The sequence below is a fragment of the Hylobates moloch genome, unplaced genomic scaffold, assembly GCF_009828535.3.
Source record: "Hylobates moloch isolate HMO894 unplaced genomic scaffold, HMol_V3 SCAFFOLD_60, whole genome shotgun sequence".
NCBI lineage: Eukaryota > Metazoa > Chordata > Mammalia > Primates > Hylobatidae > Hylobates > Hylobates moloch.
The window spans coordinates 507,476-534,779 of NW_026652335.1; the positions used below are offsets into that span (position 1 = coordinate 507,476).

General features: G+C 48.2%; 1 protein-coding gene across 3 annotated transcripts in view; it reads right to left on the reverse strand.

Annotated features, from left to right (window-relative positions):
• The window catches only part of LOC116463767 (regulator of G-protein signaling 9), an 89,705-nt gene that overhangs the window by 51,427 nt on the left and 10,974 nt on the right, over positions 1–27,304 (reverse strand). For all 3 annotated transcript variants that reach the window (XM_032147032.2, XM_032147031.2, XM_032147033.2), the window contains exons 2-8: positions 22,107–22,203; positions 17,273–17,323; positions 15,287–15,393; positions 15,040–15,091; positions 14,715–14,773; positions 12,579–12,655; positions 7,368–7,449 (exon numbers count right to left, since the gene is read on the reverse strand). In XM_032147032.2, coding sequence (XP_032002923.1) covers positions 7,368–7,449; positions 12,579–12,655; positions 14,715–14,773; positions 15,040–15,091; positions 15,287–15,393; positions 17,273–17,323; positions 22,107–22,203 — 525 coding nt within the window. The remainder of the gene's footprint in view (positions 1–7,367; positions 7,450–12,578; positions 12,656–14,714; positions 14,774–15,039; positions 15,092–15,286; positions 15,394–17,272; positions 17,324–22,106; positions 22,204–27,304) is intronic.

Below are 27,304 nucleotides of genomic sequence, written 5' to 3' on the forward strand. Positions count from 1 at the left end.
AAGGGTTCTAGGAGTTGCCCCCTGAATCTGGTATGGAGAAATTCCCCTGCATAACTGAAGGCAGACTTCATACACACACTTTGGCACGTTCACACACGCTCACATACATACATTACATACATGCCCTGACACACTGGCACACTCACACACGCATGCTCACATACATGCACACACCTACACATACTCCCACATGTACATATGCACACTCACACACACTCACATACACGCATGTCCTGACACACACACACACACACACACATTAATATGGTTTGGTTCTGTGTTCCCACCCAAATATCATCTTGAACTGTAATCTCCATAATCCCCAGGGATTGAGGGAGAGACCTGGTGGGAGGTGATTGGGTTATGGGGGTGGTGTCCCCCATGTTGTTCTCATGATAGTGAGTTCTCATGAGATCTGATGGTTTTATAAGTGTCTGACAGTTCCTCTTTCACATACTCGCTCTCTCTCGCCTGCCACCATGTCAGACGTGCCTTTTCCCCTTCCACCATGATTGTAAGTTTCCTGAGACCTCCCCAGCCATGCAGAACTGTGAGTCAATTAAACCTCTCTCCTTTATAAATTGCCCAGTCTTGCGTATTTCTTTATAACACTATGAGAATGAATACACAAAAACATGCTCACATACATGCACACACATGCATGCTCACACATAACACATTCACACACACTCACACACATGTGCATACTGACACACACACCTGTTTACATGCATGCACAAACCTAGGCACACTCTCACACATACATATGCACACTCACACTCACATACATGGTCACTTACATGCACACATCTACACACACTCTCACACATACATATGCTCACACACATGCACACCTTGACATGCCAACACACTGACACACATACATGCTCACATACATGCACACATGTACACACACTCGCACACATACATTCGCACACTCTCTCACATACATGCACACCCAGACACACTGACATGCACTCACACTCACACACACACACACACACAGCCTGTGCTCATGATGCCCTACAACCACTGTCTGGCTGCTCTTCCACAGGCGCTCACTGCCTCGGTGACTTCAGTGTGGTCATCTGCTCAAGTCTTGAATTCGTTATCTAGTTCTTTCCTTCCAACGTGCCCCAGGCTCTGATATAAATTTGGTTGCCCCAGTGCTCAACAGTGCACTGCATAACTGAGATAGACTCCTCCATGCCCTCAGCTGCCCAGACCAGACGGCCTTAGACTCTCAGACCTGCAGCCACCCACTGAGCTTCATGATTCTGCCAGACTGTCCAGTTCCAGCCCCAACCTGGCTCTCCGAGCCTTCCCTACAGAACAGCCAGGCACAGTCCTCTGGCCGCTGCTGCCTTGGCTCTTGCACCTCTGTGGGCAGCAGCCCTTAAGTCTCAGTTGTTCCCAATCAAGCTGTGGGCCTTTTCCAGTTCCCTGCCCTCAAAACTCGTGAGAGGACTGCCTTTCTGCCTCTGCTGGTTTCAGAGACTCCCGAGCTCCTTTCATTCGTCCATTTCTTCATTCATCAGGTAGTGTAAAGTCTTTGATCCACTATGATCATCACCAGAGTGCTGCTGATGCAGTTTCTGGCACATAACAGGGTGTTCAGATGAAGTTAACCAGAACTGACTGTCAGCACCCAGGAAATAAGGGCAGCTGATGCATCCTGCGGTGTGCCACCCGCAGATAAGGAGGCAGCAGGCGCTTTCCGCCCTGGTGCCTCATGCAGGAAGCCTTCAGAGACATGCAAGCTCCCCTCCTTCACCCTAAGGAACTGTGAACACCACGGTGTGACCCCGCCCCGCCAACAACATCCCTTGGGTGTAAGCCAAAGAGGCAATTTTCTCAATGCATCATCATTCAGGTCAGGAAAGGAGCTCCTGTACTCGTGACAACTGCTCGTGAGGATGCAACGTTCCCAGGAACCCACATACAGAGCAAGGCCAGCCTGGGAGCTGACGGACACTTCTCGGTGGTACTCCACCTTGTCCCCCTGCCCCTCCTTCTCTCAGCTTTACTCTCTTCCCAAAAATATCAGACTCTTCTGATGCATGGAACAGAAAACAAATACTAAGTAAAACACTAACTCGTTTTCTAAACAAAATAAGACAGGGGAAAGAAATAGAGATGAGGCCAGGTGCGGTGGCTCATGCCTGTAATCCCAGCACTTTGAAAGGCTGAGGCGGGCAGATCATGAGGTCAGGAGTTCGAGACCAGCCTGGCCAACATAGTGAACACCCATCTCTACTAAAGGTACAAAAAATTAGCCGGGCGAGGTGCTGCACGCCTGTAATTCCAGCTACTCAGCAGGCTGAGGCAGGAGAATCGCTGGAACCTGGGAGGTGAAGTTTGCAGTGAGCTGAGATAATGCCACTGCACTCCAGCCTGGGCGACAGGGCAAGGCTCCGTCTCAAAAGAAAAAAAAAAAAAAAAGAAAAAAGAAAAGAAAAGAAAAAAGAAAGAAAGAGAAAAGAAATAGAGATGAGGTGAAACAGGGAGACCATTTTACATTGCAGCATTAGGAAAGTCAGCTCCTAGAGGATCTTGGCTTGAATATCACTCTCCGTGTCCTGTGTCCCGTGTTCCCTGACCCCCAACCGGACGCAGGGCCCCTGCCTCCTACCAGCTGTCATGGTATTCTGCGTGTTACTCATTCATTGGTTTAATCATTTTAGTCTTTGTCTCTCCATCAGACTGCAGGAAACTCCTTGAGGTCAGGGGCAATATCTGTCTTGGCTCATAATCCAAATATCCCCATTGCCTAGTAAGCGCCCAGCATAGAGCAGATATTCACAAAATACATGTTAATTTTTTTTTTTTTTTTTTGGACCACAGCACATGGAGCATTCCACCCACCCTGGTTTTATAATATAACATTATATGTCAGGCCGCCGCAGTGGCTCACACCTGGAATCCTAGCACTTTGGGAGGCCAAGGCAGAGTCAGGAGTTCGAGACCAGCCTGGCCAACATGGTGAAACCCCGTCTCTACTGAAAATACAAAAATTAGCCAGGTGTGGTGGCAGGCGCCTATAATTCCAGCTACTCAGGAGGCTGATTCAGGAGAATTGCTTGAACCCAAGAGGCAGAGGTTGCAGTGAGCCAAAACCATGCCACTGCACCCCAGAGGGAGACTCTGTCCCAAAAACAAACAAAAAACAACAAACAAACAAAACACACATTATATGTCAGATCATTTTCCTAGGTCAATGAATGGCCTTTGAAAATATTATTTGAATAGCTTCACAATGTTCCATCATGTTAATATACCTCAATTTATTTTGCCATTTTCCATTGTTGGACATTTAGGCTAACCTCAACGGGAAATGGAGGGCAGACATCTCTGGCAAGTGTCTGCATATGTGGTTGAAACAAGGGTCATTTAGCTTGATATGCAGATAAGGGGTGGCTTGATTTAGCACACCCATCGCCAGGAAGCGCCTCAGACTACATCCTTGGAAGGCAGGAAGTCACAGATGGCACAGCAAAGATGCAGGGAAGGCCTCCACATGCCTATCTAAGGGAGCGCTTTCTCCCTTTGTTCATTTACAAAACTCACTGTTGTTTGCATCGTGCTCAGATCTGTACTTGGTTCCATTTGGGTAAAAAATGGGTGACGTTTTCCTTCATTACAGGATGCTGAATCACAGGTGTCCTTTGGGCTCTGGGTAGGAATTCAGGTCAGAGCCCTCAACTACCACCACCCACGTGGGGTCTTGGCCTTTGCCAGTGATGATCTCCCTGATACAGCATCTATCAGGCATTTCTTCCTGCCTTTCTAAATCAATCACCCTCTCGCTGTGCCCCTTCTGCATTTAGGTCTTACCTCTGCGAGAGTGTCACTCATCTGTGCTCCAGCAATTTGGATTTTGAGCTCCTTGAGCTGAGAGAGGGACCATGGGTGGGGCCTCCTTGCACAGAAGCAGAATATCGGGCTTTACCATCGGAAAGATGTGGCTTCCTCTCCCAGAACTGAGCAGGCTACTGAACCTCTATGAGCCTCAATTTCTCCATCTGAATAACGGGGATGGTGATATTCCCTACATCATAGCATTAGGCGTCAATGAGGTCATCTGTGCCGAGAGCTTAACACAGGTTCAGACGAGTACTCGATGACTCTTGGCTGTTATTTCACACCCAGCACCTAACCCCTTCCCTGGGACAAAGTCAAGGCTCAATGAAGGTTTCATGGATCAACGAACAGACAAATGAACAAGTGAATGAGTCGGTTCAGTAACAGCGGGCCACGTCTCACTCTACAACTGTTGGTTACAGTCTGACACAGAGTGGCCGCGACACTCCACAGTGCCAAGTGCTTTGTGTGCCTTGGCTGGCTTTTTTTCCCATTGAACTGACAGTTTGTTTGGGTCTCCTGGAGACAGTCTGGCAGTCTGTGAGCTCCCGGACTTCCTGAGCCTGTCAGTCAGATTGCTCAATTTCTAGACTGAGATGCTCTTCAAAAACACTACCTTCCACCCCCACAGGCCAACAAGAGATAGGGAGAATTTTAAGAAAATTGCAGCCGGGCGCAGTGGCTCACGCCTGTAATCCCAGCACTTTGGGAGGCCGAGGCGGGCGGATCACGAGGTCAGGAGATCGAGACCATCCTGGCTAACACAGTGAAACCCCGTCTCTACTAAAAATACAAAAAATTAGCCGGGCAAGGTGGCGGGTGCCTGTAGTCCCAGCTACGCGGGAGGCTGAGGCAGGAGAACGGTGTGAACCCCGGGGGGGCGGAGCCTGCAGTGAGCCGAGATCGTGCCACTGCACTCCAGCCTGGGTGAAAGAGCCAGACTCCGTCTCAAAAAAAAAAAAAATTGCAGAGAGTGGGGCCACTGCACTCTCCTACCTCATCTTTGACTACTGGTCTGGTTTTCACCTAGGGAGCAGCCATGAAAGAGGTTAGATGTGGGGAGCAGTTTTATGTCCTGGAAGTTCGAGGACCACTCTGAGTCCATCAAAGCCTTATGCTGAACTTGGGTCCCCAGTGCTGTCAAAGAAGGACCAGGCATGTGTGGATCCAGGCATTCGGCTTCTTAAAGCAGCACTGACCCAGGCAACGTTCTAATGACCCAGGAGGTTACCAAAGGACTGAACTGTGCCAAGACATCACATGACATTGTCACGAGAGGCAGAAGTGCACAGGGTTAAGGGCAGGGGGGAGCTCCACAGTCAGCGGTATCTGGGTTCAGACCCTCTAGCACTTACTAGCTGTGTAACTTTGGGCAAATTAGCAACATCCTTGAGCTTTCACTTGCTTATCATTAAAATGAGAATAATAATAAGCCCTTCCATACAGGGCTGCAAAGGTTCAATAAGAATGCAGAAGGCGGCCAGGCGCGGTGGCTCATGCCTGTAATCCCAGCACTTTGGGAGGCCAAGGCAGGCGGATCACGAGGTCAGGAGTTCAAGACTAGCCTGACCAACATGGTGAAACTCCATCTCTACTAAAAATGCCAAAATTAGCCAGGCATGGTGGTGCGTGCCTGTAATCCTAGCTACTCAGGAGGCTGAGGCAGTAGAATCGGTTGAACCTGGGAGGCAGAGGTTGCAGTGAGCCGAAATCATGCCATTGCACTCCAGCCTGGGTGACAGAGCAAGGCTCCATCTCAAAAAAAAAAAAAGAATGCAGAAGGCTTAGCACAGCGCCCAGCACACTGGGAGTTCTCAGTTCATGTCTACTGTGATGGTGATGGTGACAGTGACCACAATGATGATGACAATAAGGGTGGTGGAGGTGGTGGAGAAAGTGGGGGAAATAGGAGACGTGGTAGAGGTCAGGGAGATAACGGAGGTGAGGGAGTGGGAGATGGGATGACGGTCATGGTGGCAGAGATGGGCCGGGGGGAGGTGGTGGTCGTAGAGACACATTGTCATATTTATGTGATTCTGCATCATGCTGTGAAGAGCCACTCAGCCACTAGCCTGGTGGGGGCCTGAGAGCTTACCCAGGAGAACTGAGAAGAACCCGGATGATCAGTTTTTCATTTTAATGCATAGCTAGTCTATGTCACTTTGCAAGGAATGTAGTCACATCGGCATTCCCACAGTGAGGAGTCTCTGCACATAATATAGAAGCCGTTCTTTACCTACCCTTAGGTATGGTGCCACTGGGCACCAAGGTGTCTTGCCAAATGTGGCATATCCGCCACGTCTCCTTATCCTCACCACGGAGTGCTTCTGGAACACACTCACAATGTGAGGCTCCTTCTCATACAAAGAGTTTCTACGCTACCAACCAGGAGGGGTGCTTGTCTCCAGGACCCTGTGCTCTGTCACCCAGCCCCCAGAGACCTGCGTCAGGCATCTGTAAACTGGTTTCCCTAGAGGAGAAACCCTGAAGCAAAGAAAAAATCAAACAAGCTGCTTGGGATCAACCTCAGCACCTTAACCTCAACAATAAAGCATCCAAACCCATGCCCCTACAGGGTGGAACACCTTAGGAGAATCTGTTTTGAGTATATAAAGAATACAAGCAAAACAGCCAAAATCGGATGGGCTTGAAGTTCAAAAATCCATAAACCCTGACACCAGGCCTCACTCAGTTCTCTTTCCGGTTCTGAGAATTTCTGATACCTGGCAGGCAAGGAAGCTAAAGGAAGAGGAGGAAGAACATTTCTTTCTAACTTTTCGTTTTCCAGAATCTCATTCACATCTCCTACCTCCCATGACCCATAGGCAGCACAGGGGGCTGAGACAGGAGGAAACTGGGGCAGCAGAGTTAATCCCAGTATGTAGCAGTCAGAGCCCACTTCTGTGTGCTGGGGAATGAGGCTACCATTTCCCAGTGATGAGCTGGGGCAAGTTACACCAGCTCTGTACAGTTTGTCTCTCTGGGCCACTGAAGTCCCAAAGCCAGAGATTCAGTGTACTCCAAGCAAAGAGAAGCTCAACACAGACGTATTCCCTCTACTTCTCACTTCTCAGCTGCTGGGAACTGGATCTAGGAGAGGAAAAAGTGAGGGAGCTAGAGACACCGAGGAGAACTTTGGCCTTGCAGTTTCCATTCTCACGGGACTCTATTTTTCTGCATCGGAGCCTCCACTGGGGCCTACGTTCTAATTTTTTCTCCTTATATTCCTTTCCCAAGGTATGATATCCTAGCAAAAAAAAAAAATCCCCAGCCCTCATAAAAGACAAATTCATTCGGGTCCCTCCCTACCTAACACCAACAGATGGGCCATGAGCAGACCCCATCCAGAACAGAGGCACTTGGATGCTAACCCGACACTGAGCAGCTCCTCCTGCTGATCCAATTCTCACCCTAGAGAAAGAGGAGTTGGCAACAGGCATGGAGAGCACAGGATGGAGGTGGGAGGCACAGGAAGAGACAGATGACACCAGCAGGAGGATACTCACAGGGCATCGGTGCACCAGCCAGTATGCCTTCTCCTGGCAGTCCAGGGCATATCTGTCTGCTTTGTTCCTCTCCTTTCCAGCCCTGGAAAGCCAAAAGCCACGTGTAAGGCCAGGAAGACTTTGTGTCTTTTGATTAGTGATGCCCCCCATTCCTGATGACCCAGACCCTTCTCTCAACCTGCCCAAGTAATTCGCATATACCGTAATAGTAATGAACACAGCAAGCACTGACATCACACTTAAGTATTAGCACCCTTCTAACCACTCTGACACCTATTAACTTTTTTAATCCCACTTTATCCTCCCAGTGGCCTTTTCTCACTTCAAAGTTCAGGGCACTGAAACAAAGAGGGGGTGAATGCCCCACCAGCCCACCAGGTCACACTGCCAGCAATTGGCAGAAGTGGCACTTGCACTTGGGAGTCTGGCCAGGGTCTAACTCCCCCGGGCAGCACAGTGCTGCACTGAGATCACACTGCCGCCACTAGCCCTAAATCAAACCAACTCCACCAACTTCAGCACTGGAGAGCAGCGCGCATGGGTGACCTTCCGGGTCGACATTTGACCTCCTGGCTTCTTAACTTTTCCCTGTTTGGGCAAACAACATAGTCAACATCTGGACAGGCAGGCAACCACCTGTGGGATGGTGACAAGGAAGATGCTGGCCTGGGGAGTCCTCTCTCCTCCGTGCCTGTGACTTCTACTCTGGCACTGCAAAGAGTTCATGCCATGTCGGGGCTTTTTCTGAGCACACCTTATTGCTGTAAAAGGCTATTTATGGCCCAGCGCAGTGGCTCATGCCTGTAATCACAGCACTTTGGGAGGCTGAGGCGGGCAGATCACTTGAGGTCAGGAGTTTGAGACCAGCCTGACCAACATGGTGAAACCCTGTCTCTACTAAAAATATAAAAATGTCTCGGGCATGGTGGCACACACGTGTAATCCCAGCTACTCAGGAGGCTGAGGCAGTAGAATCGTGTGAACCTGGGAGGCAGAGGCTGCAGTGAGCCGAGATCGCACCACTGCACTCCAGCCTGGGCAACAAGAGCAAAACTCTGTCTCAAAAAAAAAAAAAAAAAAAAGGCTGTTTATTTTCCTTTTTATCTCTCAGTCTCTCTCCCTTTCCCACTCTGGATGGGAGATGATGCAGGGCCTTCTTCCTCCAGCGGCAAAGTAACACTAATGATCCTGCCGTGGGCCCCCTTCTGTACCATTTCCACGGCGACCCGCGCTCACACTTGTTAATGCTTGTTTTCCCAGGCAATGTGGGATGACGCACACGCCCTCTGCGAGACAGAGTCGGCGGATTCATCTCCCCGTTAACGTACTGTGAAAAACATCATAACACTCGGGAGCCAGATGGGTGAACAGCGCCATTCCATTTGGGCGTTCCGTCAGCCTCCTCTGGAAATTAAATATAAACACTGTTTTCAAACTTCCCCCTGACAGCCTAACTGGATTTTCTACCAGGTTAACTAGCCCCTGATCTCAGGAGCATGGGCCACAACTGGACTGAGGCATTGCGGAGTTTCCACAATGCTGGAGAGGCTTGCAAATAGAGTCACTCTCTGATTTACCCCACAGGTCCTTCCCAGCTTTGCTCTTCTGCTTTTCTGTGACAGATGTTATTAGAGGAGAGTCGTGATAAATGGAATGCAAGAGAGTTAGTAACCTAGGAATTACTTTAGTTTGTGATTTTTTCAGCAACAGCATTTGCTTGATTATTCATTCATTCGTTCGTTCATTCATGTACTCATTGATCTTCCAGTATATTCCAAGCACTGGGAGTCTACTGGTGAACCAAACGTAGTCCCTGCCCTTGAGTAGCTTTTGAGTGAAACATCACATACACAGTCAAAGAATCAATACAGAATTGCAAGTTGCATTATTTGCCATAAGGAAACATTCAGGGTACCACCACGTAGCATCAGGGATGGCCTCTGTGGTGATTTTTAAATATGTCTACAATTCTTTGACACTCTTTCCATTGACAGATGTGGGTCTATGTCTCCTCTCCTTGAAGCCAGATGGGATTTTGTGATGGTTTCTACCAACATGGGACGTCAGGCATGGCACTGTAATTTCTGAGGCTGGGCCATAAAAGGTGGGACAGCTGTCACCCTCCTTACTGGAATATGTGGTCTTGAAGTCCCCAAACACCTGTAAGCAATCTAACAACCCTCCCTAATGCCGCCATGCTGTGAGGAAGCTCAAGCTAGACCACAAAGAGAGGCTACAAGAAGAGAGCAGGAAATGCCAGCCAGCCCCCAGATGCTCCAGGCCCCCAGCCCCAGCCATCTGACAGCAACCACTCAAGAAACTCTGAGTCAGAACTGATCAGCCAAGACCTTCCCAAATCCCTAACCTATAGAAATCAGGACACATAATAAAATAATTGTTGTTGTTCTGAGCCACTAAATTTAGGATGATCTGAATGCAGTAACAGCTCATCAGAAAAGCCTCTTTGAGGAAGTGACATTGGAAGTGAATGTTCTCCTTCATAGCTAGAGAAGATGGAGTGAGGTGATCTTATCTGTGTTTCAAACATGGGGGCAAATTGGGAGCAGAGAGGCCAGTTGGGAGGATATTGCCATGGCTCAGGTGACAGTGAGTTTGGTTCAACAAGGGTAGGGGCAGTAGAGGTACTGATATGGGTGATACTGGAGGAAGAGGTTTGGAGAGTGAGGGAAAGACATATTCGAATATGGACAAGGTAAGTTTGAGGTTTGGCAGCAACGTGAGATCTTGAGTAGGTGGCTGGGTGCTGAGTGTGGAACTTGAAAGATGGGACTCAGCATAACAAAATGACTACTTCATGGGCCAACCTACGTGGTCAACCTCGTTTTGTGCTGAGACCCTAAATCTGAAATCAGAGGCAGCCTTTAAGCCATAAAATGAGTGGGAAAAAGCCATCTCAAATGGAGCAAGCCTTTTAGGAATCGCTCATTCCAAGGCACCTGGAAGAATAAAAGAAGGGAATGTCCCAGGATCTGGGCAGCACAGAGCTTTATCCCAGCTGAGGCCAAGGCCTTGGTGTTGGACCTGCAGGGATCACTGAGAACAGCTCCAAGCTTCAAGAGCACCCAGAGCGCCCAGGAAAGCGGATGTCAGCGTTCATAGTCCTGTGGGTTGCTGGGATAGTCCTGCTCAGAGCAGACAGGAGGAGGAAGGGATGGAGGGGCTGAGAGAGAAGGGCACATCTTACCCATCTCTGTGTCCCTGGAGACCAGCCCAGTGCTGGAACCCATCAGAAACTCAAAACTGGTACAACAATTGAATTAAGTAATATCAGCCCAAGATCTACCATTATCTCACCAGGTGACTTCAGCTAAGTCATTTTCACCTGCCTAAGCCTCAGTCTCCCCATGTGTAGAAATGAAGGGTGACAATAATTACTACAGTATTTCCCCACACCCACATAAAGTGAGACGGTACCCAAAACCTCACCAAATGAAGCCTTATGAACAAATGTAAGTGATTAAAGATAACCCATGTCCTTTCACCTCAAATGTGCCCAGGTGGAAACACGTTTGTGGCTAACGAGCGGTGGCAGCTCTCTCACTGATGTTCTGCCTGATTCTAAACCCTAACAACATATTTTCCCCCCTGGAGGGCAATAAAGCTGTTCCGCCATAAGAATCTATTTTTCCCGGACCAGCTCTCCTGTAAACAGTGTTCATCACTACTCCAATACCTAGGCTGCTGGGTAAGAATCAGGTCTTCCCCATGCAGCCCGGCTGAGCACCAGCAAGTCTAGACCTTCCTGGATCCGGGACTGTCACAGTGAGTGAGGCTGGACCGGGGGAATCGTCGGTTTTGGTAATCACTGGTGCGGGTCACCAGATGTTCCCAGCTGTCCCTCTTCTCAGGCACCTGGTAGGATTCTATGTCCCCACCCACCAACCTTTGACGTTGACCTGCTTTGCCTAGTGACTCATGAGCAGGATGACAGGGCTGCTCTGATACACACAGGAAATCCCTGTCCCTGCTAAGCAATGCACAAAGCCCAGATGGTGCTGCTGCTTCTGCATATGGGTGCTGGAGGTGGGGGAAGCATGTCAGGGCCCCAGCTGCCCCACGGTGGATGAGGAGCAGCAGCAAGAAATGGACCTTGTGGTTTCCAGCCCCTGAGAGTTGGGGGCTGTTTGTTATGATAGCCTAACCTTGTCCTGACAACACCGTCTCCCTGCCACTCACTGTCCCCAGTATCTGCATCCGGCCCTCGTTAAGGCAGAGCCCTAGAGGGGACTTCCAGTTCCAGTTCTGATATGGCAACAGGCAAACGCAAGTGAGCGAGGCGTGGTTCTAACATGAGAATCTGATCACTGTGTATCCCTTCCCTGCTTAAACATGATTCTATGGCTCCCTGTGGCCCACAGCACAAAGCCGTCTCACGATCCGCTCTTGCTAACATCTCTAGTTCACATCTTGCTAACTTCTGCCAGTTCCACACTTTGCACTCTCAGATGCAGCTGCAAGGAACTGCTTGCAGTGGGCACACTCCTGCCACCAGCCTCTGATTCTGCCTGCTGAGAGCCCCTTCCTCTCACCACACCTCTCCTCTTCCTCCACAACTGCCATCCTTCATCTGGACCCCTCCTATGCATTCCCCAGGTTCAATGCCATTTCTACGACTCCTTCTGAAAACCCCAGCCAGGTGGCCCTCATCCCACAGCAGCACCATAGCCTATTCTTTCATCTGCCTGACCTATGAGACTGTGTCTTTTTATTCCCCCTGCGCAGCCCAGTGTTAGGCACATAAATGCTCAAAAACAAGTTTATTTTAATAAAAGGAAAGAGTCCAGGCGCAGTGGTTCACGCCTGTAATCCCAGCACTTTGGGAGACTAAGGCAGGCCGATCACGAGGTCGGGAGTTCGAGACCAGCCTGGCCAACATGGTGAAACCCCATCTCTACTAAAAATACAAATAATAATAATAATAATAAATTAATAAAAATTAGCCAGGCATGGTGCTGGGCGCCTGTAATCTCAGCTACTTGGGAGGCAAGGCAGGAGAATCGCTTGAACCCAGGAGGCAGAGGTTGCAGTGAGCCAAGATCACACCACTGCACTCCAGGCTGGGTGACAGAGCAAGACTCTGTCTCAAAAAAATAAAAATAAAAATGAAAAATAAAATAAATAAAAAGAAACAAAGAAGGAAGAGAGGGAGGAAAGACACCGAGAGGACAAGCGCGGTCTCTTTTCACTCACCTGTACTGCTCTTTGGCCTGCATAATGACAAAGTCCCACTTATAGTTCATTTTTTGGTTCAAGAAATTGTAATTTTCCTAGAGAAGAAAAACAAAATGAGAACAATAAGCCCCAAGACATATGCCATGTGCTGCAGGGCAACAAACTCTAAGTCAACAAGGGCACAGCCCTGGCTCATGGCAACCATGGACCCAGCCTGATGGTGTCTGAGCTGGTTTTACCGTGGTGTTCACTCAAGGAGCAGCTGAATTCTCAAAACACTTTCACAAGAAGCCTCACTTTTATTGGTTTTCTTTGCTTTTGTAAAAATAAATGTATCCCGGCCAGGCGTGGTGGCTCACGCCTGTAATCCCAGCACTTTGGGAGGCCAAGGCAGGCAGATCACAAGTTCAGGAGATCGAGACCATCCTGGCTAAAATGGTGAAACCCGTCTCTACTAAAAAAAATACAAAAAATTAGCCAGGCGTGGTGGCGGGCGCCTGTAGTCCCAGCAACTTGGGAGGCTGAGGCAGGAGAATGGCGTGAACCCGGGAGGCAGAGCTTGCAGTGAGCCAAGATTGTGTTACTGCACTCCAGCCTGGGTGGCAGAGTGAGACTCCGTGTCAAATAAATAAATAAATAAATAAATAATTGTATCCAAAATCTGATTAGGAAGAGAGCATCAGAGATTAAAAATAATTTGAAAATCAATTTTTTTTTTTTCTGAGACGGGATCTCACTCTGTTGCCCAGGCTGGAATGCAGTGGCACAATCATAGCTCACTGCAGCCTCAAACTCCTGGCCTCAAGCCATTCTCCTGCCTCAGTAGCTAGGACTACCTGTGCATGCCACCACACCTGGCTAATTTTTTAATCTTTTGTAGAGATAGGGTATCATTATGTTGCCAGGCTGGTCTTGAACTCCTGGCCTCGAGTGATCCTCCCATCTTGGCCTCCCAAAATGCTGGGCTTATAGGTGTGAGCCACCACACCCAACCTGGAAACTCACTATTCAACAACAGAGCATCACAAATTCAAAAATAAACCCTAAGATAAACCGGCCTTTCTGAAAACATGTTTGTAAGAATAAAAACACATGGCCCAGCGTGGTGGCTCACGCCTGTAATCCCAGCACTTCGGGAGGCTGAGGTGGGTGGAACACTTGAGCCCAGGAGTTTGAGACTAGCCTGGGCCCCCTCTCTCTACAAAAAATACAAAAATTAGCTGGGTATGGTGGCGTGCCCCTGTAGTCCCAGCTGCTTGGGAGGCTGAGGCTTGAGCCCAGGGGACAGAAGTTCCAGTGTGCCGAGACTGCACCACTACACAACAGCCTGGGTGATGGAGCAAGATGTTGTCTCTAAATAAATAAATAAATAAATATAAAAACACAGCAAGATTTTAACCCTCTGCCCAGAAATTTTAGCCTTTTGAGGGCTAGCATGTCTTCTTTGGGAAATTGGACTCGCCCAGCCTAAAACAAAAGTCTATACAGTCCTATTGTTTTCCCATCACAAATTGAAGTTCGGGCCAGCCACAATGGCTCACACCTGTAATCCCAGCACTTTGAGAGGCCGAGGCAGGCAGATCACTTGAGGTCAGAAGTTTGAGACTAGCCTGGCCAACATAGTGAAACCTCATCTCTATTAAAAATACAAAAATTAGCCAGGCGTGGTGACACACGCCTGTAATCCCAGCTATTCAGGAGGCTAAGGCAGGAGAATCGCTGGAACCTGGGAGGTGGAGGTTGCAGTGAGCTGAGATCGTGTCGCTGTACTTCAGCCTGGGCAACAGAGCAAGACCTTGTCTCAAAAAAAAAAAAAAAAAAAAATTCAAGTTCAAATCTGTTAACCAAGGTTTGTCCAAGAGTACATATTAATTATGTCACATTGTTGTGGGATGGCAAAAGGAAGCGAGTAGCCACCGTATGCCCAGTAGCCACTGAGGCAAGGGCTTAAATTACAGCAAGAGAAACTGAAGTTAGACATGGGAAAGAATTTACTTCAGCTAGTGCTTCTAATTAATAAATGGATGGCTAACTGGCTGGATGGATGGATCATGAGGGTGCATATGAATGTAGTGATGTGGGAATGAGGAAAGTACAGCTGAAAACTATCTTCCACTCAATTATAATAACCTCTACTTAAAAGCACCTCCATACCTTTTCATATTCTTCCAAAATCCCTTTCTTCTTGATATTTCGCTTGGCCAGATAGATGGCTGGAAAAGAAAGCAATGACATTTTCCATCATCATCATCTTTCAAAACCCCATCTGCAGCCTCCCTAAGCCTGAGGCTGCTGTGCTCAGAGTGGGGGAAAGAACGCTCAGCACACCCAGTCCCTTGCCCCTGGGGACACGCCCGGTGCAGATGTGGACTGACAGAAAGGTCATGATGACAGCAAGACAAATGTTACCAAAATGCAGCAAGTAAATAAGCAGCATGTTAAGCACTACCAAAGACATAGTTGGGGCTGAAGTATTTACCGTAATCGGTATCTTCAGCTGGCCACTGCTGGGTGGGCCAGAAATACGGTGTCTGCAAAAGAAACCAGGGAAACCACGCTTTAAAACTGGATTGTGACTCAATGGACCCCAACCCTGTGACTAAAGAAATCGAACCACCTTAGCCCCCTCTGCCATTTCTGAAGTCCTGATCTGTGAAACTATGAACCCGACCTTTTCAAATGAGATCAACCCCATATGAACAGCCAAGGTCAAGGTCAAGACTCACCTGAAATCGGTAGAGGCTGCTGTCAGGCTTGAGAATGAGATTCTTGGGGTCTTGCAGGGGGTAAATGTAGCCATACCTGACAATAAAGTTGCCCAAGTTCTGCGCCTCTGGGGAAAGCAGTTCAGACATGGATGTTAAGAGCAGGGCTGAGACAGGAGCTCATTGCCGGCCCCCAGGGCACCCCAAACTCCAGGACAGGTGCCCCTTCCTAACAGCACTGTATCTCATGAGCAGTGAGGACACTGGTTCCTGAACTTGGCTGTGGACAAGCATCAGCTGGGTTGCAAGCTAAAAGGAGGACCTCCCGGGTCTTATCCCCAGGAATGACAACTCAGTAAGTCTAGATGGGAACTAGGAAATCTGGATGTTAACAGAAACCACACGTGGTCTGCTGCAGTGGGTGATGGTTAAGGAAGGCCTAGAGAAGCCTCTATAGGCCCTTTGGGTCTGGGAAAGGTCACAGGACTGGGAAGAAAATGTCTCTGTTGGACCAACAGACACTTTGTCACTCAAAGAATGAGCAAGGAGCATCAGGTTTATTGCCAACTTCTATCCCAAGCTCACCTGTGCCTGCATCCCAGGTCCAGACCCTTCCTTTCCTTCCCACTTCACTTTAATTCCCACCCTGCTCCGGTTTATTTGGAAGCACAGCTTTGTTTATCAATTATGTCAATTAAAGGACAGACTTCCTTGGTTCTTTCTCCAAAGCATCAATGAAAGCAGATATCTTTCCATCCCCTGGAGGAGATTCCATCCCTCCATTCCTGCAGGACCCCAAGGACTCAACCAATCTCCCCATCCCATAGCTCAGCCTCCAAGGTGTGGGAAGACTTCCTCCTCAGCTCTCCCTCTACAGGTCTCGCTCCCTTCATCAAAGACCAAGTCCTAAAGTTGTATGCCTCATTGTACCAACAGCCTATTTTCTAGTGTGAAATCTACTCTCCAGTTTCTTTCTGCTCCAATCCATCTTCTAAATTGCTGCCTTTCACTCGTGTCCGTGTGAAGAGACCACCAAATAGGCTTTGTGTGAGCAACAAGGCTGTTTATTTCACCTGGGTGCAGGCGGGCTAAGTCCGAAAAGAGAGTCAGCGAAGGGAGATAGCGGTAGGGCCGTTTTATAAGATTTGGGTAGGTAAAGGAAAAAGGGGGGTTGTTCTCTGGCGGGCAGGAGTGGGGGGTCACAAGGTGCTCAGTGGGGGAGCTTTTTGAGCCAGGATGAGCCAGGAGAAGGAATTTCACAAGGTAATGCCATCAGTTAAGGCAAGGACCGGCCATTTTCACTTCTTTTGTGGTGGAATGTCATCAGTTAAGGCAGGAACAGGCCATTTAAATATCACTTCTTTTGTGATTCTTCAGTTCATTTCAGGCCATCTGGATGTATACGTGCAGGTCACAGGGGATATGATGGCTTAGCTTGGGCTCAGAGGCCTGACACTGCCAGGCACCCTAGCTGAAATATGATTATCATGCACATTGCCATGCTCAAAAATGGCCTGTTGCTTCCTATTGCCTATCTCCCAGATCTTCAGGTGCTCTTCCACCCCTCTGCCACCCTCCATAGCCATCTGGAGCCATGACTCTCAATCTCCCTTGTCACTCCTCCGCTTTCTGCTTATTCCATTTCTACACTCTTGCTCTTGCTAGTGTCCCCTTATAGAAAGACTCTCAGAGCTCCTTTTCACCAATTCACAAGCATCACTTCTTTCAAGACCAGCTATACACAGCACCCGCTCCAGGACTTTCTTGACTGAGTCCTCCCCACTTATCCCTGTTATTTATGCTCTAAATATTTCGTACAAAATAACTCTTTTGTCCCCAAATTATCCTGCCTTTGCTTTTGATTCTGGTAGTTTTACACACGAAGGTCATGTCTGTCCAATTAAAATGTAAATTTCTCAGAAACACAGGCTAAGTCTCTATTTCGTTTCTCCCGTGGTGCTGTACACACAGCTGTTCTGGATAACTGAGTGCCAGATGAGCCCTCACCCAGACTGGAGATCCAAAGCCGCTGGACGATCCATTGCAGAACATCACTTCCTGCAAAACAGAGATGTTTGCGGTTATTGTCATAGCTCCTGACACATCCCCACTCCTCCACGCTGTTGCCTGACTGGTCTCCTTCCTGTTCAGCTGCGATTTCATTCCTCTTCGCTCAGAACCTTTGGAAACCCCCACCTCATCATGCCCAGTCCCAGCTCTGCTGCCTGTAATTCAAGGCTATCCATGATCTGACTCCAGCAGATGTGCAACTTGACACCGCACGCCCACCCCCCAGCCCACACATACATACACACACACTTCATCTTTACATCTCTTGTTGTATTGATCTTTTACCTGACAATAACTTGTACATGGACTGTTATTCACTAACTGGATAGTAAATAGGCTAAGTCTAAACACACACAAACACACACACACACACACAAAACAGACCCGAGGCAAGCTGTTTGCAGGGCTCTGGACCAAGCTAGGACTCATGGGAGTAAAACAGAGCCAGGGATGACAGGAGGACAGGCTGAGGGCTGGGGCTGGCTCTCCGACTCCCCAAGTTCCCAGGCAGAACTCCGAGGAGTCAGAAAATTCTAAAATTGAACTTGAACCTGGCCTTCCATGACACCGTGAAGGTACTTTTGTCAGGGTAGGAGGATGGGACCTATCCTAGTTGACTTATAACTTTAGATGATGGAATGAAGCCTCCACGTGTACTCTCGCCCCAGGCCCTGCAAATCTTAGGGGATGGCTTGGGAACAACACACACAAAAAAATGAAGGACTGGCAGGAAAAACAACAGGAGATGCAGGCTTGGAGGCCAGGAGAGAACGTGCACCCGTGCACCTGTCCCACCCACCCACTCCCCTCAAGGATTCAGATTTATCTAAGGGTCAAGGCAAGCCAAGTTCCACCAACAAGCCCAGAGCTGCAGTATGACCCCACAGAAGCTCTGAGCCCCTTCTCTCAGCCTGGGCCCTCTCACCTCACAAGCAGAAGGTACACCTTGTAGGCACAAGGTAATAGCATCTCAGAAGATAGACAAGGTGCCCTGGAACAAAGCACTCCATCACAGATGCCATCGTGCAGACGCCAATGGTCACACTTTCCGGCAATCTTAGCCTGCTTTCCAAAGGCCAAGCTGGAAACCTGTCTGCATGGGAACAGGCCCACATAACACACCAAAGAAGAGGGCCAGGATTGAGACTCCACTGCCTGTGTTCTTACGTCTGGATTATTTCCAATGATACTTCCCTCCTCGGAGGTGGTGCAGGGACATTTCTTCTTATAACCCACATACACACTCTCCGGGCATAATTGCCTGCCTACGACCATGGCTGGGTGTAGACAACCTGTAATTCTTCCCTTCATGCCCACACCCTAGAACACAAATGTCCAGCCATGATCTCTGTCAGTGTCCACATGCACACCTTCGTGGCTTTCCATGGTTCTCCCTCTGTTGCTCTTAGCATCATTCACTCCTGGTTGTCTGTTCAAAGGCAAAATCCTTCATCTAAACCCCTACTTAAAATCCTAGGACTGGGTGTTTAGACTTTCCACACCAAGTCTCTCTCTTTAAATGCTACACAGTGGTGCACAGGCAGAGAGACAGACCCAGGCAGACATCAGACAGATTAGCTCTCTCCACCGAGAAGCCGAGGGCTTTCTCATCCACTTGACTGCCTCCCGAAATAGATCAAATGAGATTATGGTGCCACCAGCATCTGCACCACGCGGTCTGTGCTGACAGCATGGCAGGCTGCTCAGGCTCCTGCATCAGCCACCTTTGTCCCGAGGAAGCCCTGGGACACCTGCCATCCAAGAAGTTAAATAATTTGTTTTTATCGGTGCTGATGTTGCAGGACCAGGGCTTCTCCCTGTGTTGTTTCTACAGCAGCTGGAATTCACCTGTGCAGGAGGAACAAGGAAAAACATGGCAGGATGGGCGACCTCACCCAAATCCAGGAACCAAGTGTGCCCCGTGTGCAAGGAAGGAAAGCAGCTGGTGCACACTGACAGTGGATAAGAATAGGGACTCTGGGCTGGGCGTGGTGGCTCATGCCTGTAATCCCAGCACTTTGGGAGGCCGAGGCGGGTGGATCACTTGAGGTCAGGAGTTCGAGATCAGCCTGACCAACATAGTGAAACCTCATCTCTACTAAAAATACAAAAATTAGTTGGATGTGGTGGTGGGTGCCTGTAATCCTAGCTACTCCGGAGCTGAGGCATGAGAATTGCTTGAACCCAGGAGGCAGAAGCTGCAATGAGCCAAGATAGTGCCACTGCACTCCAGCCTGAGCAACAGAGCAAGACCCTGTCTCAACAAAAAAAAATAGTAAAAATAAAAAAAATACATATGGACTCTAGAGTCACATTGCTGGGCTGAAATTCAAGCTCACTCATGAAATGAGCTTAAGGACATGAAGGCAAGTTGATGAAACTCTTTGGTCTCCATAGCCCCGTGTGCAAAAAGTGGGCAGTCATATCTACCCTGAACTTTATTGTGAGTGTTAACAGACAACGCATGGGAAAGCACTAGCTACCACCACTATCCAGCACCTGCTGCATACTCGGCACCTGCACACCACTCTCTCACTTCCTTCCTGCACTCGTTCCCTTAGGGAGGGATTGCTATTCTTGCATTAAAAATGAGAAAACTGGCCATCTGTGGAGTCTCAAGCTGGTAATCCCAGCACTTTGGAAAACCGAGGCAGAAGGATCACTTGAGCCCAGGAGGTCAAGGCTGCAGTGATTCATAATTGCATTACTGCACTCTAGCCTGGGAGACAGCATGAGACCCTGTCTCAAAACAAACAAAGAAAACAAAACAAATGAACAAACAAAAACAATGGAGAAAGTAAACTGAGACCAGGGCTACAGCTAGAAAAGACACCTGAAGGATTTAATCCTGCACTCTCCACACAATGACAGACAAGAAGTGACTCATGCATTCAATAAACTTTAACTAACCATCTGTTACAAACACAGCTCTGCTAAGCATTGGGGTTACCCAGATGAGCAAGACAAGATACTTTCCCTTGAAGGGCCCCAGTCCAGTAGAGAATTCAGGCCAAAATTAATGACAATCAAAGGCAGGGAGGGGGACGGGGTCAGGGATGCCTTCAGGAAGAATTGCCCCAGCTGCATCTGAGGTGATGGAGGACACAAAGGCACCCTGAAAAGTCTGCCCCCTGTTTCCACTCTTTGGGTGCCCAGAGCTACTCTGGTTCTTGGCCTTTCCAAAGTCTGGCTCGTCAGTGTTTCCTTTTCCTCCATGAGCTGTTCTACAGCCTTTCAATTAATTCCCCTTTTGCTCCAACAAAAGAGTGGGTCTTCTGTTGCTTGCATGCAAGGAAACCTGAGTGACACATTGCTGGTGGGGGCATCGTTTCTTCTAAGCACTCAGAAAGGGAAAGAGGAAGCTGTGAGCCAGCTTGTCTCTGCAAAGACTAGGGCACCTTGAGTGAAAAATAGTCAGGTCAGGGGTGGCATAGAGAGGGAGGCTTCACGTTGAGCACAGCAGTGGCAAGGCCTCGGGCTTGGGCTATGAGAAGCTGTCTGCTTCTGCAGACAATACGCCTAAGTATGAAACATTGTCTTTACTGCAAAATCAAGATCAGAAAACAGGTAACCAAAACGCTCTCTTAATATTGGCGTCCAGCCCCTCTTGCCAATATCCCCAAATGATGCTCTGCAGGCACCTTACCCCCCACACACAGAGAGAGGAGACAGTGGCACCACCCCCACAAGGCAGTTGAGAAGGGCCTGAAATGAATTAGAAGGTAGAAGGTGGAACAAAACAAAGGCCAACTTTTTTCTGCTAAATAGTTTTTTTTTTTTTTCTGCTACTTGGTTTCATTAAAACAAAGCAAACAAAACAACAAAACAAAAAATGACAGTGAAGTTTTCTAAAATGACCTTCTGGGAGGAATGGCTTCAAGAAATGACCTGTTGAGTCCTTTTCTCCCTCCTGACCCCTTCCTCAGAGGAAGACTTTAGTCCAGGAGTAGGCAAATGTACTCTGTAGAGCGCTAGATAGTAAATAAACATTTCAGCTTTGTGGGAGTCTTGTTCTGTCGCCCAGGCTGGAGTGCAGTGGTGCAATCTTGGCTCACTGCTACCTCCGCCTCCCAGGTTCAAGCGATTCTCATGCCTCAGCCTCCCCAGTAGCAGGGATTACAGGCATGCACCACCACACCTGGCTAATTTTTGTATTTTTAGTAGAGACAGGGTTTTGCCATGTTGGTCAGGCTGGTCTCGAACTCCTGACCTCAGGTGATCCACCTGCCTCGGCCTCCCAAAGTGCTGGGATTATAGGTGTGAGCCACTGTGCCTGGCCACAACTATATATTTTAACTCTGCCATTGTAGTGTAAGAGCAGCCATAAACAATACATAAATGAGTGAACATGGATATGTTCCAATAAAACTTTATTTAGAAATAAAGTTTTGTTTTGTTTTTGAGACGAGTCTCACTCTGTCGCCCAGGCTGGAGTGCAGTGGCGCCATTTCTGCTCACTGCAAGCTCCGCCTCCCAGGTTCACGCCATTCTCCTGCCTCAGCCTCCCGAGTAGCTGGGACTACGGGCACCTGCCACTACGCCCAGCTAATTTTTTGTCTTTTAATAGAGACGAGATTTCACCATGTTAGACAGGATGGTCTCGATCTCCTGACCTCATGATCCACCCGCCTCGGCCTCACAAAGTGCTGGGATTACAGGCGTGAGGCACTGCACCTGGCCAAAAATAAAGTTTTTTACAAACACAAGAGGTGGGCCGTATTGGACCTGTGGGGTCTATTCCAGGCCAAGACTAAAGTGCAAGCTACATCACCTGTCATGGCATGAGGAACACTGGTGACCAGGACCCTCTGGTTCTGCATGCGGACCCCTGTCTCTGGGTTCTGCATGTCCTTCACGAGTGCTTCAATCTGCAAGACAGAACAGGAAAAAGCCGACTGACGAGAACAATTTTGAAAGTTGTGCAGGGCCATTTCCACTGCACTGAGAGGGACCTCAAAATGCAAAGGTGGACACAGGGGTTCCCCATCTGGTACAGGAGCCAGGTGGGCACTGAGTGACTCTAATGCAGCCAGGACTACAGTGTTCTCCACAGACACAGATCCCATCCCTGCGTGTGAAGACTCGCAGATTCATCCTGACTGGGAGATTCTGGGGTGGCTTTTAAGGAAAGACGGAGCTTAAGGGGAAAGGATTTTGCTGAACAGAAAGTGGTAGAACACCGTGGGCAAAGGCATGGAAGGATGACGGCTTCCAGGGTTGGTGGAACAGAAAACAGCAGGAGTTGCAGCTGGAAAAGCCAGTGGAGGCCAGGTCACATGGACCTCAAAGCCACCCCTGCAGTGTGGATTTTGTTCCAGTGACTGTCTCTAGAGAGCATTTTGGAAATTTGGCCCATGACAGAGAGAAGAATACTGAAGTGTGAAGAAGTTTGCAGAGGTAGAAAAAAGTGCAGTGACCTATTCAAAGCTATTGCATACAGCCCAGGTGAGAAACGACAGTGAGCTGGCACCATGGCTCACGCCTGTAATCCCAAAATCTGGGAGGCACAGGCAGGAGGATCACTTGAGCCCAGGAGTTTCTGACCTACCTGGACAATATAGTGAGACCCTGCCTCTAAGAAAAAGTTAAAAATTATCTGGGCATGGTGGCACATGCCTGTAGTTCCCAGCTGCTTGGGAGGCTGAGGCAGGAGGATCACTTGAGCCCAGGAGTTCCAGGCTACAGTGAGCTATGATCGCACCACTGCACCCAGCCTGGGTGACAGAGCAAGACCCTGTCTCTTTTAAAACAAGAAATGACAGCGCTTCAACCCTTAACACTCCCACTCTCTGTATTCTCAGCAGAGCAGCCAGATGGGCTTTCCATTATTTTAGAATATGTCACTCTTCTGTGTGGCTATTCCACTGCAAGGGCCACTTGACTCCGAGTAAATGACAAAGTTCCCCTAGTGGTCTACATGTTCGGGACCTCCTTCCTCTCTGACTTCTTTCTTACTACTCCCCACCAGCTCCCTCTGACCCAGCCATATCAAGGACACTCCCAGCCAGCCTTGGGCGGGTCCCATGCTCTGGCTGTTCCCTCTACCCGGGCCAGTCTTCGCAAGAGACCAACTTGGCTCCCTCCTCACCTCCTTCCCCTTCTGACGGTCTCAGGAGGCCTGCCCTGACCATTCCTAAAGCTGCAACCCTGAACTCCACCCTTGGCACTCCTGACGCCCTGCTCCATTTCTCGAGAGCATGCATGTTCTTCAAACATACAAAATAATTGACCTAGTTAATACATTGTTGATGGTGCATCTCCCCTTGCTCCTGGAAAGTAAGCTCTTCCTGGGGGTCTTTGTCTGTTGTTGTTTGCTGCTGGATGTCAAGTGTCAGGAAGCGCGCCTGGCACATAGGTAGTTACCAGTAAGCAGGTGATGTGTGAATTAATAAATAAATCAGGCAGTAGCCAGGAAGATGGTAAGGAGGCATGACTTTCAGAGCCCTAGAAGGGCAAAAATAAACTGTATTTGCAAGTGACTGAGTGGTTCACTAAGGGTGACACAATAATGCCAAGGTTTATAGCTTATATGACCAGAGTTACCAGTTACCAAACTAGAAAATGCAAAAGAAGAAGCCACTTCTGGAAGCAATGGCATCTGCCTTGGAAGGTCGACTGTAAGGGGCTGTTGAGATTCCCACAGTGTCTGGGAGGTGATTGGAAATGACTGCCCCAGGTTCAGAAGAGAGAGGGTCAGAGATATGAACTAGAGCCATGAACGTCAGGGAGAGTTGAAGCTGAAGAGAATCAACAAACTATCCAAGGAAGCCTGAACTGCAGGAAGGCAGCCACAAGGACAGCCCTGACTATCTTTAGAGTTGTTTTTTTCATTTTTACTATTAAAAATTATTTCCCACTTGAAAAAATCAAATGGAAATAATACCAGCTGAAGGATTTTTTTTTTTTTTTTTAAGACGGGTCTCCCTCTGTCGCCCAGGCTGGAATGCAGTGGCACAATCTTGGCTCACGGCAACTGCCACTTCCTGGGCTCAAGCAATTGTCCTGCCTCAGCCTCCCGAGTGACTGGGATTACAGACATATGGCACCACGCCAGGTCAATTTTTGTGTTTTTAGTAGAGACGGGGTTTTGTCATGTTGGCGAGGCTGGTCTCGAACTCCTGACCTCAAGTGATCCACCTGCCTCAGCCTCCCAAAGTGCTGGCATTACAGGCGTGAGCCACCACACCCGGCGTGAAGGATGTTTGACACTAGTCAACAAAGATGACTAGAGAAAACCCAGGTGTTTCTCTTGTTATTCATTGTTTGCTACTGACCTTGACAAAGCTTCATGGGCAGAGGTTTCAAACTTCATGTTCCCCTAGAAAAGCCTTCACTAACAGGAAAGCTGTCTACTCCCCCTGCCCCAGATGTGCTTGCCAATGGTCAGTTGGTCATTCCACATCCAGGCACAGTCATGGTCGACTCTGGGAAACCAGAGAGAAGAAGCTGTGGTCCTTGAGCCCAAAGATCTCACTGATCAGTGCAAGGATATTCTAGGACAATGCCGAATGTGCAATTGCAAGGATGAGTCTATGGTGTCACGTGAACACAGCAATGTCTAGAGCTGGGCAGCAGGGAAGGACTCCTCCTAGGGTGATTTTTTTTTTTCTTTTTTAGACTGAGTCTCGCTCTGTTGCTTAGGCTGGAGTGCAGTGGTGTGATCTCGGCCCACTGCAATCTCTGCCTCCCGAGTTCAAGCGATTCTCTTGCCTCAGCCTCCTGAGTAGCTGGGATTACAGATGCCCGCTACCACGCCCAGCTAATTTTTGTATTTTTAGTAGGAACAGGGTTTGACCATGTTGGCCAGGCTGGTCTCAAACTCCTGACCTCAAATGATCCACCTGCTTCGGCCTCCCAAAGTGCTGGGATTACAGGCATGAGCCACTGCACCCAGCCTCCTAGGTTGAATTTTACAAAGATTAGCAAGGAGTAGGAAGCAGAAAGAGAAAACGAGCATGGGTGAGGGTGTTCCAGGTGGAAGGGCCACAGGGGCAGAAGCACAGAACCTGAACCAGCAGCGGGAAACAAAGCCCTTTCCTGCCTTCACCTGGCCCAGGGCTCTCTCATGAGGTCTGGGCTGCTGCGTGCAGCTGGACATCCACGTGGATGGCTGCTCTCACACCCAGTCTGTCCACATTCCTGCCATTACCCAAAGTAAAACATCTCATCCATTTACCTGCTTCCCCTTCATTTAGCCTACCTTGCTTACACCATCATTAATCTCCTGGAATTCAATTAAACAACATCTCCCAGCACTGTCTGGCTCATTACAATTTACAAAATCCTTTTATGATCTGAAGGTGCTTGCTTGCAGTCCAAAGAAAAAGCACTCAGTCTCCGTGGGATTTCCTTTCTCTATTAACTGTAGGATTTTGGGCAACTCACTTAACCTCTCTGAATCTCCTTTCTCTCTATAAAATGGGGACCATGATGTGGACTACTAAATAATTCTATAATCTCTTAGAATTTAATTAATTTGTGACTTTATAATCCCTTAGAATTTAATTATGTAAAATGCTCTATAAGGAGAGATGTATGTTATGTATGCATGAAGATATATGCTTTATCAGGAGAGACATATGTTCATTATTACGGTTAGAATTATTAATATTAGTAGCATTCATACTAATACATTTTGAAACTTTGCATGCAGGGTTGTGTTTAGGTGCCCAGGAATAGAAACCCAGGTCAACAAACCAAATAAGTATAGGTATTTATTGAGCATGTATTTAGAACCCTGCACTGCAAGGATACAAGGTAAAAGACATACACCCAGTCTTCAGAAAGTTGAGCAGTTACATGAAAATAAAAAGTTAACTAATATGAAAGCTAGGAGTCTGAATGGAGAGAAAGTTCAGTTCACATCTCTGCTCCAATTTAGAAGCTAGAGGCTTTTGGTAAATTGCTAAATTTCACTAGGACTCATTTATCTGTAAAATAGAGCTTGCAATAGTATCAGGCCTGGTGCGATGGCTCATGCCTGTAATCTCAGCATTTTAAGAGGCCAAGGCGGGTGGATCACTTAAAAAATTAGCTGGGGATGGTGGCGGGCACCTACAATTCCAGCTACTCAGGAGGCTGAGACAGGAAAATCGCTTGAACCTGGGAGGCAGAGGTTGCAATGAGCCAGGATCACGTCACTGCACTCCAGTCTGCACAACAGAGAGAGACCTTGTCTCAAAAAACAAAAACAAAAACAAAACAACAAAAAAAACACCAAAACCAATCATCATAGGGATATTGTGAAGACTAAATGAGATTAAGCAAATAAAGTATTTCATATCATTCTGTGCACAAAGTATTTATGAAATAGCAATTCCAAGTCAGACACGGTAGCTCATGCCTGTAATCCCAGCTACCCGGAAGGCTGAGGCAGGAAGATCACTTGAGCCCAGGAGTTCAAAACCAGCCTGGGCAACACAGGGAGCCCTTGTCCTCCTCCCCACCTCCCGCCAAAATAGCAACTGCAGACTGGCTGAGATGATCCCAAAAAGAGTGCAGAGAGGGCCAACAGAATCTCCCTAGATGGTGAGGACCAGGCTGCACTCCAAGGGAGGGGTGGTATAAGAAGGACTCAGTTTTTTAAATTCAGAAATGGAAAGAGATTGAAATTGGAACCCTGTGCACTGTTGGTAGAAACGTAAAATGGTGCAGCTGCTGTGGAAAACAGTATGGAGGTTCATCAGAAAAATTAAAAATAGAACTACCACAGCATCCAACAATACCACTTCTGGGTATGTATCCAAAAGAATTGAAATCAGGCTCTGGAAAAGATACCTGCACCCCCATGTTGACTGCAGCACTATACACGTTAGCCAAAATGTGGAAATAACCTAAGTGTCCACTGTCAGATGAACAAAGTAAATGTGTTCTATGCATACAAAAGAACATTGTTTGGTTTTTGAAAAGAAGGAAATTCTGCAATATGCAAGCAAATGGATGAACCCAGGGTTAATTATGCTAAGTGAA